The 20,712-nt window shown below is 35.7% G+C and overlaps 1 protein-coding gene across 7 annotated transcripts in view; it reads left to right on the forward strand.

Annotated features, from left to right (window-relative positions):
• LOC131036338 (serine/threonine-protein kinase GRIK1) overlaps positions 1–20,712 on the forward strand; it is an 80,568-nt gene that overhangs the window by 41,545 nt on the left and 18,311 nt on the right. For all 7 annotated transcript variants that reach the window (XM_057968192.2, XM_057968196.2, XM_057968195.2 and 4 more), the window contains 3 exons: positions 7,620–7,715; positions 11,128–11,194; positions 11,774–11,889. In XM_057968192.2, the coding sequence (XP_057824175.1) occupies positions 7,620–7,715; positions 11,128–11,194; positions 11,774–11,889 (279 nt within the window). The remainder of the gene's footprint in view (positions 1–7,619; positions 7,716–11,127; positions 11,195–11,773; positions 11,890–20,712) is intronic.

Genomic DNA, 20,712 nt, shown 5'->3' on the forward strand with positions numbered 1-20,712 from the left:
TAAAAAAAAATTATTACTCACTGCAAAATTGTTTTTTTACATTATATACATAGTGAAGGTTCTATCTAAGAGCTACTGTGAGATTTAGTTATGGGCTCTTCATGCCCTTCAAATTCAGAAAATGGAACTAATCGGAAACCCAAAGTGGGCACACAAAGTTCCTTAGAGTCATTAGGCTCGTTTTTGTTTTAAATTGGTTTTGCCGGTTTGTTTTCAGTTTTAGGCACTTTGTTGGCCAGAATAGTTGCTCTCACTGTTTCACTTCTCGAAGCTGTCCAAGGTTCTCTCTCTTTTCAATCTTTTAAGTGCATCAACAAGAGTTTCATTGTCGGAAGGTGGAGAGCAACATGAATATTCATGTTTTAAACTGGATCTCAAGCTTTCACATCTGGTGGTTTGAATTCAGATCTTGGCAAAAACGAAAAATGCTTCGTTTCAATTTTACTATCCTAAAATTCTTTGTGGTGGCGAGCCCTAGGTTCAATGTCGAACCCGACACTCTGATACCATATGTAACAAGCTCATTCTAGTATCTTTAAAAATTGCAACACTGAACCGTATGAAACTTGCAACAACTAGCAACTAGAAATTTGCAAAACTATGTAACATTGAAACTGAAAATTAGAAACATGAAAACCTAGATAATTTAAGAAAAAAAAAGTGAAAGAAGGAAATTACATTAGAGAGGTTTAGTGTTTACAGCAAATATAGTACAACATAAGCAAATATCTAAGAGAGGTTTAGGTTTAGATAATATAGTACAACATAAGCAAATATTTAAGAGAGGTTTAGTGTTTACAACTTTTTGGGATTCATCTTGAACATAGAAGATCTTTACAATGTTGAGAGAGGGAAAGTATCATTAGGGTGCTTTCCGCCCAACCATAGACTTACTAGTCCCCTGTGCCACTTCCAACTGGAAAGGCCCGAGCCTTCATAGGGAAGTAAATGAAGTTGGCTCTAATGCCATCTGAGACTGGTGTTTGACCTTACACAATCCTTAGTCGATCACACACCATAGGCTACTCCTAACTAGTATGACCTCTGACTGGCTTGTATATATGGATCAAAAGAACTTATTGATGCTTACAGTTTGTAGCATCACCTTGGCCAAATTTTTATGAGTTTGCAACATGCCAATGTATGTAGTCATTGTTCATCACCCTACTCGGCTCGACTTAAACCTATGAAGGTTTTCCAAGCCATCATGTCTATCTCTCATGCTAACTGCATATTGACACTAAAGAGGCTCATTGGGCTTACTTCCATGTTTAGGCTCCAGTTTCACATGCTGGTCAATCAAGCTTATGGTGACAATCACCCTTACGGTATAACCTTCATTTGGCAATTACTTTGATTATTTAATAACTGGATTCATGCTTGCACTCATAAGTTGGCAACCTGCTCACTCATGAGTATGAGAATGGAATCTTTCGTATAAAAGTAAAGCAAAATTCTTTATTCCTCATTAAATGTGTCATATACCTAATCTGAATTTAACAGTCTTTAATTGCAGTAGTTTTGGTTATTCACACTTTAGCAGTCTCATTACTGTTTGCACATGATATGTAGCCAATAATTGGCCACTAATAACTGACATTAATGTTGAATTATAAAACAATTTACTCTTTCATTATTGTTTTAGTTTTTGACACCAAAAGCCATAGCATCCTTTGGTATCGTTTCAGGTTCCTAAGTATTCATTCAGCAATGGTACTCGTCTCAATTTATGGCTTCCTCATTAAGCGATATTGTTCTTGTGATAAGAAAAGATCAACAATCACATCATGATACTCACAATATTGTTCTTATGAGGACAGTGATAAAACCAACTTGTAAACTATTACAAGATTTCAATAGATATAATTACGTTTCACTAAATAAACAAGATTGACTGTATATGCCATAAAGGCTATAAACATTTTCCATTCCATGAATTCAATATTTCTCTCTTAGCTTTCGACTAAACAGAGATGTAAGCTTTCATATTTAAGGAATGTAAATGCATTCTTTTTCTTTTCTTAATAGAAATGCCTGATATTTAAAGTTCTTTTACACAGCTCAAGATTAACAAATACATGACCTGGTAAAATTTGCTAGCTGAATAACAGGCAAGAGTCCTTCTTCACGGAATGAAGAGCTATGCCCTAGCTGACTACGGTTACGGCTACAACTCGCTAGTTTGAAGACCATAAATGCATAAGCTTCCAATTACTGTGAGAGCAAAGTGATATTCTAAATGAAAGTTTTGTTGCAAAGTAACTCTCTTCTCCGTATATAACTTATGGATTCGAAAACTTCCTCCTCAATGATTGAATGAAACAGTTATATGCATTCCATTACGTTTCACGGTAATCTAATGTTCATTTCAAAGAATTCTAGCCACGCCGCTTAATTTCTGTTCCTTCATTGTGTGAAGGCAGAGATATCTTTTTTTGTTTTTGGAAGAGTGTCGTATAATGTCTTACATTGGCTAAGAAACAATGATTACAATCTATAGTTTATATTATTACGAAGTTTGCATCGTGGATATCATTCCACTTACTAATATATGGTAAAGTCTCCTCAAGCCGAGACATAGTTATAATGCCATACATACATGTTTTTGTGTGGTAATACTGAGGTCCTTAGTATGTATATGTGTGCTAAGTACTATATTACCTTCACACACACATTTAAATATACATATACTAGATTCGCAAATTACTCACACATAATCATGTATGTATCCATATTATAAAAAAGAGTTATTAAGCCTAAAACAAAAGATAATGATTATTGTTTGAGTGTTTTAGATTTATTAATTTATTTTTAAGGAATGACATAACCTCTGACAAGGTTAAAACAATCCTATCCACTTAGACCGACCAATAGGGTTTACGTGGATAAACACTAAATTGACGACATCAAACCCTAAAACATCACAAGAAGTCTCAACTTATAGGTTAAGGTTCCGGATGGGCATTAGATCCTTATTCTATAGCCTCCCGTTTTTTATGATACTTTCCCTCCCTTTGTGGAGGATGACGACTTCCTGCATCCACTAGGTCAAAATCATGTAGTTAGTCCGTAATCTTAGCATAACACTACATTTGCATATATTGATATAAAAATTAACTCATATGTTATAATGATTAAAATCAAATCATTAACATATGCATTGCAAATCGCCATTCAACAATATTAAGCAACAAGTATCAGTGCATAAAACATCATAAAAAATATTTAGGGCACAAGTTGGATGTAACAAGAAAAGAACAATCTTAGATACAATATAGCAATTTACTTTTGAGAAAAGGAGCAATTTTAGGTATAACATATTTATCTTCATTATGAAAAAAGGAGCATCTTAGATATATATAATACAACAATCTCCAAAATTAAATTAATAATAAAGTATTACATTTTATAAAAAACAATTTGAAAAATGCTGTTTGTTGGGGCTGGAGTTTGTGGTGCAAGAGCTTGGGCAGATGTTGTGGAGGTGGAGTAGCCTGCTCAACAGGTTAGGAGGGAGGATTGTGCTCCAAGGGCAGAGGAATCGCATACCACCCAATGGGTATTTGAGAATGGTAGATGGGTGGACAAATTTTGGCAATCTTACCAGCTTGTGTGGGGAAGCTATGACAAATGAGCAGCAATTTTCAACAATAGGCCTAGAAGGCGGGAAACTAGTTAGAGTAATTGGAGGAAGCTTTTCTATGGTTTTGCTACTGGTGCATCCAAAGAGAATTTATTGCAGTCGAAAGACAGAGGGCAAGAGTGGCGTTCCCCTTTGCGGAATGTTGAGAAGGACCAAAGTTTAGGGTATGGAGTGGTGGATTTCAAGAGGATTGAGAGGGTTCGATATGATGGGAACTAGAGAAACAAAAAGATGAATCGAGAGGATAATATGAAGTTCCCAGGGATGCACGTCATAGTCTTATTGTCGAATAGCATTAAGGCCGATCATGGGAAGATTGAAGGAAAAGGGTTTCTTCATCAAATGGAGCAGTTATGGTTGTCCTAGGTTGAGGATTCTGGAATGGTGGAAAAGTAGATATGCTCATTGGGTAAGTGTGCGATCGTTGCCAAATGATTTTTTTATGATAGTATGCTCAGATAAAGAATTAAAGAAAGAAATTTTTTCAACGAAACCTTTGTTTTTCGAAGGCTTTTAGTTTTACACTTTGGATATTGAACCAAACTTTGATCCCTCTACCATTGTGGATTAAACTGCCAAACTTGCCACTAGAATATTGGAACTTTGAAACTTTGAAACTTATGGGGGACAAAATGGGGGGTTTGCTAGAGGTGGCGTCAGATTTCTACTAGGGTAAAATAGATGCAATGTCAAAATTTTTTGTGGAATGGGAAGAAGGGATGGATCTTATGAGAGACCTGGAGATTATAACTAAGAATGGAAAATGGATACAAAAAGCATTCAGAGATCTAGGGTTTAAAGGGGACATTCATGTTTATAAAGGTAAATTGCCTATGGTAATTCAGGAAAGCGAGGAAGAAATAATGAGGTAACTTCTAAGGATAATGGTGGGATTCCAATAGTGAGTAAAATGGCAGAACCTTATGAACTAAAAGAGAATAGTGGCAGCTTGGGAGAAGAGGCAATGCAAAAAAACACAAGTACACAGAAAGGTTGTTAAATTGGGGGATGTTTACAGGAGGAGTAGAGTGAGTATGTTGAAGAGGAAGGAGAAATCTTAGAAGAATGGATGATTGAGCAATCTTATTCCAAAATCAAGAAACCAAACTTGGGACAAAAAGGGAAAAGGTGCAGACAAAATCAAATAAAAAGAAGTTGGAAAAAGCAGGGAACGCCAAGGGGCGGAGGAAACTCAGGAACAAGAAGGAAATTTTGCTTCTCAAGGAGCAATGAGGTCCCTAATGTGGAATGCCCCCAACAAATGGTGCTTAATTAAGCATCAAATTGATCACTCTAAAGTTGATTTAGTTTTGCTACAAGAAACCAAGTGGAAGTAGTCGGAGAGCAGCAACAAAATGAAAAGTCGGAGATAGTGGAAAGGAAGCTTTGTGGAAGTAGATGGTGCTTCAAGAGGTCTAGGATTTCTATGGAATCCTCTGAATTTGGAAGGTAATGGAGGAAAGACAATAGTGGTAGCTTGTGAAGCTAAAAGTTCTGAAAATTAATTTGGAAGTGTTTGTCTTCGATGTCTATGATCCAACAGCTAATGCGGACAAGAGAAATTTGTGGGAGGAGCTCTTTGCTGCTCTTTGCAATTTGGATAGAGAGAAAGTAATTGTGGTAGGGGAATTCAATGCCACTTTGGATAATTTAGAAAGAAAAGGAGGTCTTACTCAATTAAATCAAACTCAATTGGATTTTCAACGCTTTCTGGAAGGCAATCAAATTTGAAAGGAGACGTTGGATGTTTGCTCTGATACCATGTTGGAGTATGGACTCCACTACCTGGACCACAACTAGCACTATAACCTTCACTATGAGAAAACAATATTTCACTAGAAATTGATGATTGTATTGAGATGCAAAACAATGTACAATGAGCCTGCTTATAAAGCAAAAGGCGAGAGAGGTGAGCGCACAAGATAATCACATGTCTCAATGGGATGCAAGGGTAGGTAGGGAATAGGTAAACATCAACTAACCCACTACAATATCAATGCACTTAGGAAATATTAAATAATGAGTGCCTAAGTAAACTTAAGCATGAGTAAAATTTGATAAATAGTTACTCTAATAGGCTCAACTCAATATTGATGGGAGCTAAAGATAATTGGGCTGAACAATGATTCCATTTGCAACCTATAAGAAGTGCTTAGCATAGAAGCCACTTTGAGGCTTCGAGAATTCAAAGGGGAGGTCCAAGTAACTTCGATTTACCAATGGTAAGTATACCCTTTGGAGGATTGATTGAAAACCACATTCTTTTGAAGAAAGAGACAAAGGGCACATAAGAAGTTGCTTAAAGGAGTAGCCTGCCCACAAATGTTGATAGATTGGAGGGGGTCATACCTTAGTCAACAATGCCAATGTTCAAAGGAACCCAATGGGGCAATCTCTTTTGAGATAGAGTGTTTGAATAAGGATACCTCTTGTAGGACAAATACGAATAACACATGGATTGAAATTTGAAACTTGTGCATAAACCAAGTGAATTTTGAAGATATGGTTTAGGAAAAGGGGTTGGGTGACAATTTGGCTTTGATAATACATTGGGGAGCCATCCATTTGCACTAGATCATACAATAAAGCATAATTGTTTGATCCCTTTCAAATCGAGTCCATTAAGACCCCAAGGAAATGTACTTGAAAACATTCACACTCACGTATAGAGACTGAGATACTGGACACAAGGAAAGAGAACTAGCAAATGAACTCCTAGATGGGTGTAAGGAGTGCACATCTCCACTAGTTCCCCCATTTGTAGAAGGAAACCTAGGAAGAGCATTGTTGGTGGCGTTGAGTACCATAATTGTAGTTTTACTAAGGTTGACCACAAGCTAGTAAAGACCACAAAAATAAAAAAATGCGAATCAAGTTGTTTCTGCAGGCCGGCATTGGGAGAATGATAGAGGTAGACTATTTCATGAACAAATAACAATATAGCAATCACAGCATGGTGAAGCAGGTATTCCTCATTCCTCATTTACATGAATATGTTGTCTAAGAAAATTCTCAAGCTCATCAATGTACATACAAAAAACATAGAAGCAAACATAGAACAGATTTTTTCAATTTATCAGGATTAGATCTGGAAAAATATCCGGAACAAAAAAGGCATTCAAAAGAGAAAAAGAGAAATAACTGATGTTTTGCATATTTAAAACCATCCTAATGGCATGGACAGTGAGAGAGTGGAAGTAAAGCAGAGTCTACATGATTTTTGAAATATGGATATTTCTCATTGATTTTGAGATCACTGATTATGTAGTAGGCACTGCATTATTTGACAAGTGTGAACCTCAAAATCAATTACAGGATACAAAATACAAATGTCAATCTATGAAGTACAAACTACTAACTAACAGAAAGCAGTGGGAGCCAATGAGGCCAGCTGCCATAAGTATGAGCCTCTAGGCGGTAGTTCCTGATAATGAAGCTCCAATATTTTGCTTTCTCCTAATTCAGTTGAACTTATTCTTTGTCAAATACCTGGACCTCCCTCAAGGCATCAAACTTATGACTTTCTCACTTATCAAACTAACTTGTTCTTTGTCAAATACCTAGACCTCCCTCAAGGCATCAAACCTATGACTTTCTCACTTATGAAGCTATGTGCTGGGTTTTCTTAGAAAAAAAATTGTATTCACTCTCAAATTCTTGATTTCTGGTATTTTAGAAATCTCTGTATTTTTTTGGGAGTTTATCTGGAAGTAGTGATAATGAAATTTATTGTGCGTCAGAAATGATAGGTCTAATTCTTTATGAAGTTGGACACAGTTTTTGATAAAGTTCTGGTGACACACAGACGTGTACATGTCTTTGAAGAAAAATGTATAATGTGATTTGCAGATTGTTTTAGTCCTTTGTTCTAGGCATGGACAATTTCTGATATACTAGTCTAATGTTTCTTGTCTTCTGCGTTTTATGTAAAGGACTATCCATAACTTTTTTTAATTGTTATCTGCTGAATCTATAGAGTATCATACATGGGGACATCAAACCAGAGAATCTTTTGGTTGACAGCAATGGAAGAGTTAAGATTGGCGATTTCAGTGTAAGCCGAAGCTTTGAGGTAAGAAATGTGTTAAAGGTGGACATTTAAATTCTAGTAGAAATTTTGAAGACAGCTAAAAATGCTTCTTTCATTGGTTCTTGATCGGAAGCCTTCTGGTATAATACATGATGATTAGCATTTTAAAGGCCATTCACAAAGTTATTCCTAATTTAAATTAAAAAACATTGTGGAAGTTGGGTTTGAAATGTTTTTGAAGAGAGTTGATTTGTCTTTCTACTTTAGAGATGTGATTCATTGCATTCCAAATATTTTGTTTGCTACAAAATAAACTGGTGACAAAAAGCACGAAAGAGGTAAATTCAGCAATTAACTGCTACATCTCCTTTTTGAGTGTTGCTTGCAGTCTACGTAGGAGGTATGGATGCATATCGATATCTTAATATGATAAAGGTTAAGTTGAATATTTTGATTGTCTAGTGACACAGCTGCAAAAGAATAGGTCTAGAGAGTGTTGCTTCGTCATTCATTCATAAGATTCAGCAATGTTCATTCTCTAATATGTTATCTGTGGACATGCCTATGGTTTGTTAGGACAATTAGTTAAAGTCCGAAGTACAGGATAAGATCTACCATCAGTCCATCATAGTTGTCTTTAATGATGGGATACTTGGCTTCAGTTCACCTGCCATTTTCCTTTGTTTCAACTTCTTTCTACCGACTATATTATCTCTGTTCCTGTGAACAATGGCTTTTTTTTACCAGGATCCTACTGGTGAGACATGAACATGCTTGGCATCATGAACTGTAGCTAATTATGATCTCTTGAAAGTCAAGAGCTAATGTAGCACATTTCACAACTATAAGATTTAGGGGTTTGGCATACAGATTTAAAAATTATGTTCAGTCAGAATATTAATTATGTTTTTCTTGTAAAACGACGTTCCTTGAATTTTCTATAAACAGTCACCTGTTCTCTAAACATTTTCAAATATTTTCATGAGGTGGATAATATTTCAAAGATTTTATACATGTAAGAATAGTCAATTTGATGAAATAGCATATGTGGGTATTGTTCCTAAAAAATCTATAAAAATCATCTAACATGTCATTTAGAAATAGTGGCTAGTTACTTATAATCTCTTGGAGATATTGTTACAGGTCCCAAATATTCTTTATGAATGTGATAATAAGTACGATTATTGCTTGATAAAACTATAAGAAATGGATGTTGATTACATAATAAATCATTATAGCTAAGAACTAATGTGATAAATTGTACCCTATAGAGCCCTAATATGTTAAATGGCCATTCGCTGAATAGTGGAAGTGGGAAAACTGAGAGGACACTTGCTGTTTTAGAAAAGCTGGTTTCTGCCTTTCCTTGTTTCTGGTTCTTGATGCATCTGCTCAAGACAATGAAAAAATCTTGTCTTCTAATTACTAATGGCCTAGCATCAAACACAATCCGGAAATTAATTGAAAAAAAACAAAGATCAGAAGAATATCACAATAATAAATGAGAAAAATTTCTAGATAAAGCCTCTTACACCTGTCTTTTCATAAAGCTGGAAATCTGCATTTTTGGACAATTTGGTTGTACAGATCTTGAAGCCCCATCAGAGGCTGAATATTTTTAACTAGCGTTGATATTTCTTACTATGTGGTTGTGAATGAATGAATTAAAAAAACCATCAGAAGAATATCACAATAATAAATGAGAAGCAACTCTAGATAAAGCCTCTTACACTTCCCGTTTTTTCATAAAGTTGGAAATCTGCATTTAAAGACAAATTGGTTGGACAGATCTTGAGGCCCATCAGAGGCTGAATATTTTGCAACTTGCGTTGATATTTCTTACAATGTAACTGAATAAATTTCAGATATGTGTAATAAATAGTTGCCAGGAGACGTGTGGGTATTGGTAGGGGTGGGTGTATTGACAGGGATGCCAGTCAAATTAGTGTATATGAGTTAATGAACAGGTAGACAGATATACCATGTATAAATGTTTTCACTTGAAATTGTGGGTATGAGGTTGCACTATACATTCCTATAATGGAGATGCTGGAAACTATGGGAAAACGAGTAGAACATTTGGAGAATAAATATAAATAAAGGGATTAAGCCATGCCACAAATATTTGTTAATTATTGCTGGACTCATCCTCTGAAGTCTAGGAATTGGCTCTGGTTTAAAGAGGGTTGCTTTAATCTATATCCCATCTAGTCATTTTTATTTTTGTTTTTAGTTACATTTCAGCACTTACGGTTGTTTTCACATTAGCATATTATCAAGTCCCATTGATAGAATTAGAATTTTTATTTCTTTCATTCTATATATATTTGTATTGTTATCAGGTCTTTTGTACTACACATATTTTCGAAATAAACATATTCTGAAGATATGTAATAATCAATTTTATTAGAGCTTTTTAAATAAGAACTTGACCCCATCCTTCACCCTTTAAAAATATATTATATTCTGTGGAGTTTTTTGGATTCAACTGTGTAAAAGAATTTGATTCCAGAGGAATCCAACATATTTTTGTATTGCTAACAAACTTACCTTAAATCACAGATGTTCAATTCTTTTAATGTCTTTGGAGTGATTGATAGTGCATCATTGAAGTCTATAACATCTTTAGCAAACAGTTTGAGGTTTGATATATGAATGCATAGCTTTGCTTCTCAGATTAATCAAACTTCTGATATGCAAGGTTTCATAATTATTTTAATTGGGAAAGTTAAAAATATCAGGATGAACAAACTGAGATTTTTGTTTTATATTTTCCCTGAAAGAAAACAAAATCCCTGTTCTTTTGTTTTTTTTTGCAATGTTAAATTTGAAAAATTATATATAAAAGATTTCCAACTTCACATACTGATTAGCTTCTTTAATGTGAAGGCAGAACTCGTAAGTATATTATTTGAATACTAAACCCTTCAAGGTCTTGTCACCCAGTCGAGTGGGGTCTTGTGGTTTTTTGTTTTTAATATTGGTCATTATGTCTATGCCGATCTGAGTTGCAGAGCTTTTACATCAGCTTAAGGAAGACGCACTAGCAGAATTTTTGCAACTCATTGGTGGTAAGGTCTGTCTGAAACTTCGACAATTCCTAGCAGGATTGTACATTTAGAATGTAGTTTTAGGTACAGAAGTTATTCATCATGGAAGCTACAATATTTGGTATATTGGTACAGAAGTTATGTATGTTATTTTTGGTTCATTCTCAACTGTAGATTAAATCCTGATCTGGCCATCTATTAGAGATGAGATGCACAGTAGTCCCTTCCTTGAAATGATTTGAAACCTTAAGTATGCTGATACCATTTGGATCTTGTTAATCACTCTTTCTATACATTTTTAGTTATTATTGCTAAACCATATCTTTATTCCAGTAAATTCTCTATTTTGTTTCTCCTCTGGATTAGATTAACCTTATTGATCCTTTGTTCTTCAATACATACAGGACAACAATGATGAGCTTCGAAGATCTCCGGGCACACCAGTTTTCACTGCTCCAGAATGCTGTTTAGGTGAAATATCTATATATATTTAGTTGTCAAAATATTTTCTTATGTTTTCAAGGATTTGGATTCTTCAGTTCATGGTACTGCTGTTTAACTTGGTGAGAGAGTTTTGCACAAATCATAGATATCAACAATGCAAACTTGCAGCATCCTTCTAGGTTACTGATGCATTGTGGCTGAGAATTAAATTATTAAATACTGAAATAGAGTCTATCAAAAGTATATGCTAGAGTGATAAGTGTCAAGTATATTTTATCATCATTTATAGATAGGAAATGTGTTACGGAAAAGCACAAGTTGAAGAAAAATGTTCAATGTAAATCAATGCATTATTGGTGAATGATTTTGAAATTCGTGGAAACATGGTTTCATTTGAAAATGGTCTATTGTTAGAGTATGGAATGAGAACGCTCCACTCGTATTTATGTTATATTCAATTAGTTCTTTAAGCTATCTGAATAACGGAATCAAAGCCTCTGAATGGTAATGGCAATGCAACTTGTGGTCTGTAGCTCTTCTCTAGTTCTATATTACTTTCTGCCATCTCAATAAGCTCTGATTGCTGTTGGACAATTTTCTTGACAGGCTTGACATACCATGGTAAAGCTGCAGATGTATGGGCATTAGGTGTTACACTTTATTGCATGGTGCTTGGTCGCTATCCTTTCATTGGTGAAACCTTGCAGGATACTTATGATAAGGTCTGTAACCTGTCATTAATTTTCTTCTTTCAAACTGGCTAGTGATAAATTTGCAGTTATGCAATGAGTTCCTTATATTGTGTTGGCACATCAAACCACATTTAATGCATTCTACTAATTTGGTATTTGAGGTCCAACTTGGTGACTTAATGACTAACGCTCTATTAAACTTTTTACTTTTTAGCCATATTATAAGGTTTATGGTAATCCATGATTGTTGCATTTAGTACTTTTTCCACTGACAAAAGTTTAAAGCTGATTGCAATAATGCATTTAAATGAAATGTATTCAATCACTTCATCACAAAATAATCCCTTTGGAAAAAATCAATTTCCTATGGCTTGCATGGAATTCTGCAAGGAATTCTTAGATGATCTTTGAACTGGAAAATTTGTTCCACATCTGTTATGATCACCTTCTTGTTATTACTCACAAAGGATCTGAGGTAGATTAGTATACAGGTATCAGCACATTACTAATATTTTTTAGGTATCGGCCATTAGCCATTACATTAAAGTATTGTAAGGAAGGTAGACATAGCAAAATAGAACGCAGAAAAGGGAAGTACATGCAAAAAATCAAGTTGTCAATGGAGTGCAAAGAAACAGTAAGCATATTCACACATAGAGAGCAATATTGACAGAGTCAGAGTCACAGTTTGAGCAGTTTCTAGTTTTGGGTACTTGGGGACATGATTTTGGGGATTGCAAATTTGTTTTAGATTTTTGTATAGCTGGTATATAAAAATATAATATTTGAAATAAATAATTACAAAAAAGAGGAAGAAAAAGCTGCAATTTCTTATTCATGTAAACAATATTTAGTAAAAGAAGTGTTAGTTTAAACAATTTGACAATTTGGCAATCAATTAACCCATTGCAAATATTTATATTGTTCATCAATTTCAAGGTACAAGTCATAAACTAACACACTAAATAGGATTGCTAATCTAGTTTGTTCGATGCAAGTGCTGTAGCATACTCCTCATTGCTGAATTGCTAGAGTTGTCTGGCTCCTGCAACTGGACATTGACCAATCCTTTATGCATAGCCGGATCCTCAAGATTTGCTTCGGATGCTTAGACAAAACATACAACTGTGCTGCTGGAATCTCCTTTTACTCAAATGGCTTGCAATTCATGAGACAGAAAGCTTTATTTACAACCACAAGGTTCTCTACTGTCCTAGAGGTGATCCTGTTTATAATTTTTTTTTGGTTTGTTTTTCTTAGATGGGACACCCTGATGTACATCCCATTATGCTGTTGGACTGTCTTTGTACTTGATTGTCTTGTATTCCACGATTTGCAAGGCATCACATACATCCACAAGCTTTTGTGCTCTCCTAGAGTTTAGTCTATACACTTTTCTTTTTCCTTAGATGTGAGGGATGATGTTATGTCCCTGGGATGGCCAAATGACACCTGGACGTACCCTGGTGTATCCTTGGATGCATCCTACTTAGTGAGAATGATGGAGGCGCATTTTTTTCTCATCCCTCCATCACTAGGGCAGTTGGGATGTGGGCCCAATGCTGTGGATGTTTTCTTGTGGATCCATGGTTTTGAGTGACTGAATCTTGGGAAAACTTGCCACTTCTTGAGCTGAGTGAGCCTTAGTAAGTCTAGCTGACTTGGCTTCTCACTCTTACAAAACTCCCAAGATAAAAGGAAAGAAAAACTTATAGCCAGTAAACTTACCCTCATTCCCTCATTTAGATATCTAAACTTCTGTTTTAGAACATGGAGAAATTATCAACGATTTGGTCAAGTTTTGGGTAGTTTTGATTGCATTCTGACCAATTGAATCTTCCAAGTTTTTAGTGGTTTTGATGTCAGAGCCTCAGCCCAGAATGGGCTTGCTGACTCTGAGTGTCAATGATATGATTAGAATTGTGTAAATCTGAACAATTGTATGGTAAAAACTGGTAAAGCCTCTCTCTATAGAAACTAGAAAGTGAATCATTGTCCATTCCTGTTCTGGGCATGCAAATATAAGTTCTTGAGTATAATAGAAAATGAAGAGTTGTAAGGAAAGACAATGTGTACACTATTAAAATAATATTATGTCTATTCTATAATGGTCATCTTAGTTGTCTTTTAAGTTCGTTTATACTATTGCTTCTTTTATTAGAAGATGTAGTTAGCTTTTTAGCTTTGTGTTGAAGCTTTAGTTTAACAGTTCGTTCTTTTTAGAACATCGTCTTGTAAACCTCTTTATATACGCTGTATATTCATAAAATATAATCATTCGATGATTTATTCAATTATTTTCCGTGGTATAAGAGCAGGTCGATGGGATTTTTTAGGATGTGGAAAATTCGTAGCCTCTTCTTGGAATTTTCTTCCAGAATTTTTTTCGATTGTTTTTTAATGAAAAAACGATTCTGCAAGTTTGTGAAGGTTTTTTTTAGTGATCAAAGTTTTTTACTGTCCGAACATTTTCTTTATTTGCAAAAAACTCTACTTTCTTATTTGGATGGTTTATAAGGGTGATCAAGAAGCTATATAGGCATCCTGTTTTGTTTGAGATAGAAGTACTAGATCTAGCTCGCCTTTGGTGTGGGGTGGGGGAGTAGTAGTAAAGGCATAGATTGAAATGCTAGATCTATATATGATATACCTATTTCGAGAGAGCCATTACCAAAGCCATAGGTTTCAGTACGAGAGCCATGTCCAACATCACGCCACACATCTTTGTCTCTCCCCCCTGCTATCTATAGGGCAGGAGTAGACCGCACATTACAATTACACTATTTCGCTTGATAGGGGGACCGATTTTTTTTAGAAACATATATAGCTAAGCCCTTCCAATGGCTTGGGGTCCCAAATGCCCCACTACTATTCTAAAGGGTCCATGCCCACCAATTGACGTATGCTCCCTTCTGGTGTAGCTGGCCCCCCTGCCAGTCCAATTCTAGAAAGAAAGTAGGCCGGATTGGCTTTCTTCAGTCCAGAATATAGGTACTCCTTCTAAGGTAGTAGTTCCATCAGTCATATTACCTGTTGGTATGCCTATGTGTAATGGAGTTGCTCCATCGATAATCGAGAATTGGATGAAGGGACCGGCATAGAACTATCCTTGGGTGGATTGTCCAGTTCCAGCTCTGGCTTCCGTAGCTGTTGTTCCAAGTTCTTGCTTCTTTAGTTGCTGTTCTAGCTTTGATCACTTCTTTTCCAATGAAGGTCTCTGTCAGTGGGCCCCTACTATTTTAAGGGCGGCGAAGTGTTGTGAAAATTTTTCAGATCACATTTCTTTGCTGGGCGGATTTTTCTTCAAGATAGATCACGTTTTTCTTGGTGAGCTGTGCGTTTTCTGTGTCGTTATTCTGAGATTCACAACGGTAAAGGGTTTTTTTCATCAGCGTCTGTGCATTGTTTTTTCAAAGAAGCACGATTTTTGCTTGCGATTTTTGGATCTTTTTGGATAGCGACGACACAAATTATTTTGTTTTTTTTCTTAGCACGATTTTCACGATTTCCATGTGAATTTTTGGTGACTACGACATTGGATTTTCTGACTGTTTTTGCTCAAGACGACTTCGTTTGATTTTTTTGCCCTATCTCTGTTCGAGTTTTGAGGGTTTTATTTCTAGAGATTTTTTTTTGCTGTGATTGTTTCTTCTTTCGATGGTCCTGATTGGTGGTGGATGAAGTTCTTTGGCGACAACGACAGTGACTTTTTCTATAAGTTTGGCAACTTGTTTTTGTTGGCGACGACTCCTTGCTTGCGTGAAGAATGCACTAGTTCCACGATGGTTGTGCAATCTTGTTTTGCCTTAATTTGATGGTTTTTTAATTTTTTGTCTAGAAAAAATCATGGTTTTTTAATAATTTTTTTATCCTTAAAAAATTATTTTGTAGGGTTTTTTATAATTTTTTTATCCTTAAAAAAATGATTTTGTAGGGTTTTATAATTTTTGTTTCTTAAAAAACTACTTTCAGGTTTTCTTGTTTTGGGTTTTTGATTATTTTTGTCCTTAAAAAATTATTCCGTGGGTTTTATAATTTTTATCCATAAAAAAATATTTGGTGGGTTTTTTGTTTTTTCTCCACAAAAAATCATGGGAGGGTTTTGCTTGATTTTTTCCTCAAAAATCAGGGTTTGTTGCATGACGTTTTAGGGTTTTCATGATTTTTTCCTCAAAAATGATTTTTGGTAATTCGCAAAGTTTGTGTGGGATTTTGGTTACCTGGGTTTGTAACCTCAGATTTCTTGGTTTTTCGATTTTCACCTCAAAAATTGTGAATTCTCTTTTCGAGGGTTCCTATTTTAGGGTTCGACGGTTTTTTCCACAAAAATAGTGCTTTGTTGCAATCTGTTTTGGGTTGCACCTAGAGTTGTTGGGGCGAACATCTGCAACCATGGTATCTTGTAGTTGTTTTGGAGTTGCTGGAGCGAACAATGCTTAGTGCTCTTCTGCAAAAGTTTTTGCGGTTTGGCAATTTTATGTTTGTTGGCGAATTAGTCTACAACTTGACTATTTGTGTTTTATTTGTTCAATATTATGAGCAGTATGCTAGACTTAGAACTAATGCTTTGCTTAAGTTTTGGTAGTGAGAAATATAGGGGAATGGGGTTTTTGCAATTTTTTGTTCTCTATCTTTTTTTCTAGTTTTCTACTGTTATTTGTAGTTGATTGGTTTAGATTTCTAGCTTTATACAATTAAATCTCTCAATATGGTTGAAGGTATGGCTTCCTAAATTTATTTTTGTTCTACTCAAATTCCCAAATAGAACCAAATCCACCATTTGGCAAGGGGATCGAGAAAGTAGCTATCCATTAATACAATCAAATGTTTTATCTTCACTTAAAGTTGAATTCTGTTTTATTAGATTATATAATTATTATGTAATGGTCATTAGTTAGTCATTAGTTTACTTTAGTCTTATTAGATAAATTCTATTTCAGTTTTCTGTTCACGATTGTTTTGTTTAGAAACATTGTAATGTAATTGCCTATATAAAATTCGTCAAGCAATTTACCATTTCATTATATCAGAGATATTTAATTTTTTTGGCGGATTTTGTTAACAAAAAAAATTCATGGTCCATCCTGAAAAGCGTTTTTTTTCCAGAATTTTTTTTGGATTTTTTTAACAAAAATAGCAATACTCAAGATCGCGACATTCATAAAGGGCGTTTGATCGCAGATTTTTAAGACAGAATCGTGAGTTTGTCACCATAGAATTGTGGGTCTTTAGTCTTTGCAAATCGTGCGTATTTGTTTGTTCGACCTCTGCAACGTGTTTCTCACTCCACGACTAGCGTTATTTCCTTTTTTTTAAAATCCGCGAGGTCTTCTATCTGGAGGTCTGCAATCTAGAGTATTTTTTGAGTGCCGCAACCTTGTTTTTTCTATCGTGATGAGTGTTTTTCGCGCAACATCCTCATAGGTTGTGGGAAGGGTTGCTGCGATTTTCTGCCAAGGATCTCACGACTTTTTGGTCGCGATTTTTTTCGACACCCGCAAGGAGTATTCATGGGATTTGTTTTCCTTGCAACCTAGGTGTTGGTGTTATTAAAATTGTGGGTCTGTTTTTCAGAATCATGAGCTCTAGGGTTTTCTGTAAATTTGGGTGTGTTCTGTAGAATTAATTTTATTAGTTTTTGGATAAACTGAGGTTTTTTTTTCTTGATTTTTTTAAAATCGAAGCTTTTTTCAAATTTTCAATTTGCCACCTAGGGATGTGTCATGAAACTTGTGCATCAAAGTTTGTGCTAGGGTATTGTCTATTGTTGTTGGAATTTTACCTCATTTTTCGTGCATTGAAAAGCGAGAGGGATGGCGTCTTTGACCAACATAATATTTGAAAATAATCAACTCTTCAATGGCAAAAATTACAACACATGGAAACGGTGCATGCTCGCAATCTTTGAATATTGGTGTCTAGACCAGATTGTTTTGGGTAAGTCTGCTCGTCCCTCGACGACAGGAAAAGACCATGACAAGTACGATGAGTGCAATCGAGAAGCTGTTATGCTCATCAAATTGTCAATCATCGACGACATGCTCCCACATGTGCCGTCTGGCAAGTCAACTTCAAAGATTTGGATGCATTGAAGGATCTCCATGAGTTGTCAGACAAGAGCCAAGTGTTCTTTTAGAAGAACATGCTATTTTCAATAATGATGGATGCTAAGATGTCTCTGTAGGAGCATCTTACGAAGATCAAAGGTATATGTGATCAATTAGAAGCTATATGTTGCAAGATGGAAGAAGAAGACATGGTAAGCTTGGTCACATGAAGAAGCAGTGCGGCAAACAGATGGCTAATGAGCAATCCAACAAGGGAGGGTTTTAGTAGGTCTATGTTGCAGAGCACATTGAGCAGGAGTATGCCTTTTATGCTTTTATGGCCAAAAGACTAGTAGACAGGGTGAAATTATTTGCATAGTACATTGATTTTGGAGCTTGTTGGCATTTCACGCACAAAAGAGATTGGTTCATGAAGTACACAACTTGCTATGATTTAGTGATCTTTGGAGGAGGTGAAGAATATACGGTTGTCGGCAAGGGCAACGTTTAGATTACATCTGGTGGGAGGAATCTCATATTCCTCAACGTATGTTGTGTTCCAGGCATGTAACTTAATTTGTTGTCTGTTAGTCAGTTGATGCGACATTGTCCGAAGTTGGATGTCATTTTTAGTGCACACAAGTGACACATTATTGATAAGTAGTCCAAGAAGACAATTTTTGTTGGCCTCAAAGATCATGGATTGTATAGGTTGATTGATACTAGTGAGTCTCATGAGGTTGCAATGGCTGCAACGAGTTCGTCCATAAGCACTCTTTGGCATCAACAATATGGGCCCTCAACATATTATCTCTCTCATAGTTGGCTCAGGAGAATCTGGTATAAGGCTTACTTGAGATTCGACAACATACATATGGTGTGTGCAGAGCTTGCCAAGTAGGGAGCAACGTCGAACTCCATTCTCCGATGGACAAGCTTGGAGAGCATCCAATCTATTATAGTTGGTTCATGCAGATGTTTGTGGACCAATGAATACAACATTGGTCATTGGTGCCAAGTATTTTCTTTTGTTCGTAGATGATTTCATTAGAAAAATGTGGGTGCTTTTTCTAAAAGCGAAATCAGACGTCTGAAATGCATTACAAAAGTTTAAGGCATTAGTTGAAAAAGAGTTAGGTCATCAGATTATATCTCTTAGGTCAGATAATGGGGGTGAATTCTGTTCCATTGAATTCACAAACTTCTGTGCAACACATAGCATCAAGAATCATTTCACCACACACCCTGTTGGTGTACGGTTGATCATTCACCGAACATTAGAATAAAATATTAAGGACACTCTACCCTCTCTTGAACAAAATTACTACATGTGTTAAGATTGCAAGAAAGACCACACGACAACTCCAAGGTTTATATGTGTGAACATGCGACTTTATGTTGGATAGCTTCCTTGGTTATGTATGCTGAAATACAAGGTGGACTTATGCTTAAAAATCGTTCACAAACAAGGACTTAGACAAATTTGACAATACACTATCTTTTTTTTATTTTTTTATTTTCAATTTTGGGTTTCTTCCAAAAAAAGGATAAAAAGGATAAGGGTTTAGAAGTTTTATGCTACTCCTAAGAAGTCAAGAGACGGGAAACCAATAACAATACTCTACTTCACCACACTAAGGACAACTAAACAAAGTAGGTGCAATCTTCTAAGGTTGTGCTAAAGATTTCTATACTATGAATTGTTAATTTTGTGGATTAGAATTAAAATTAATCTTCTTCTATGTGTTATCTATCACTGAATTGTTGTATAAATCTGATTGTCTTCTTTTATGTTGCAGGAGAGGAGCATCATTTTTATTTCAATATCTTTTGGACATGGCCGATCAAGACATCACTTGATCGTGCCCCCTCATGATAATAAATGTTTGAATGAGAGACTTCATTTATCTCTCATTCAATCATTTATCTTACCGAGGCTATCATGCATTAACACTCCCTCTTAGCTAGGTAAGATAAATGTAGAAGGTATTGGGAGCAATATTCATAAATCGTATGATGCTTATCTTGGGACCATAGTTTCAAGATGTGAATTGCCTCTGTCGGCGATTCTATTCACAAACTCTTGAGTGAATTGCCTCTGTCGGCGATTCTATCCATAAGCTCTTGTGTGGATTGCCTCAGTCGGCGATTCTATCCACAAGCTCGTGTGGATTGCCTCAGTCGACGATTCTATCCATGAGCTCTCACGTGGATTGCCTCAGTCGGTGATTCTATCCATGAGCTCTTGTGTGGATTGCCCCAGTCGGCGATTCTATCCACAAGCTCTTACGTGGATTGCCTCAGTCGGCGATTCTATCCATGAGCTCTTACGTGGATTGCCTCAGTCGGCGATTCTATCTATGAGCTCTTGTGTGGATTGCCTCAGTCGGCGATTCTATCCACAATCTTGAGTTATTGTAAGATCGTCACCTTCCAATAATCTCAAAAATACAAGTGGAAATCATTTGGAAGTCGTCACTTCCTTATGATTTACACAAGGCCCATAAAATAATTATTAGTAATAGTAATAATAATAATCAATATTTACAATTTTTACCTCAGAAGTGCTCAATCTTGATTAGTAAGCTCCCTCTCAATCACAAGGTATCTTGAGTTTCTTCTAGAGAACATATTTTTCTGAACATACGTCTGAATTTCTGACTTCAGCAAGGGACACTTGTGGTTTAAGTTTGAGAGGACAAGTTCTTGCAATGTGGCCATATTCGAGACTTTCAAGGAGATATCAATCTGATCTTAATCGGATCTTCCTTCAGGCGGTTAGGCTTTATAGAAGGAAACCTGGCTC

This window comes from Cryptomeria japonica, chromosome 11, assembly GCF_030272615.1.
Source record: "Cryptomeria japonica chromosome 11, Sugi_1.0, whole genome shotgun sequence".
Lineage (NCBI taxonomy): Eukaryota > Viridiplantae > Streptophyta > Pinopsida > Cupressales > Cupressaceae > Cryptomeria > Cryptomeria japonica.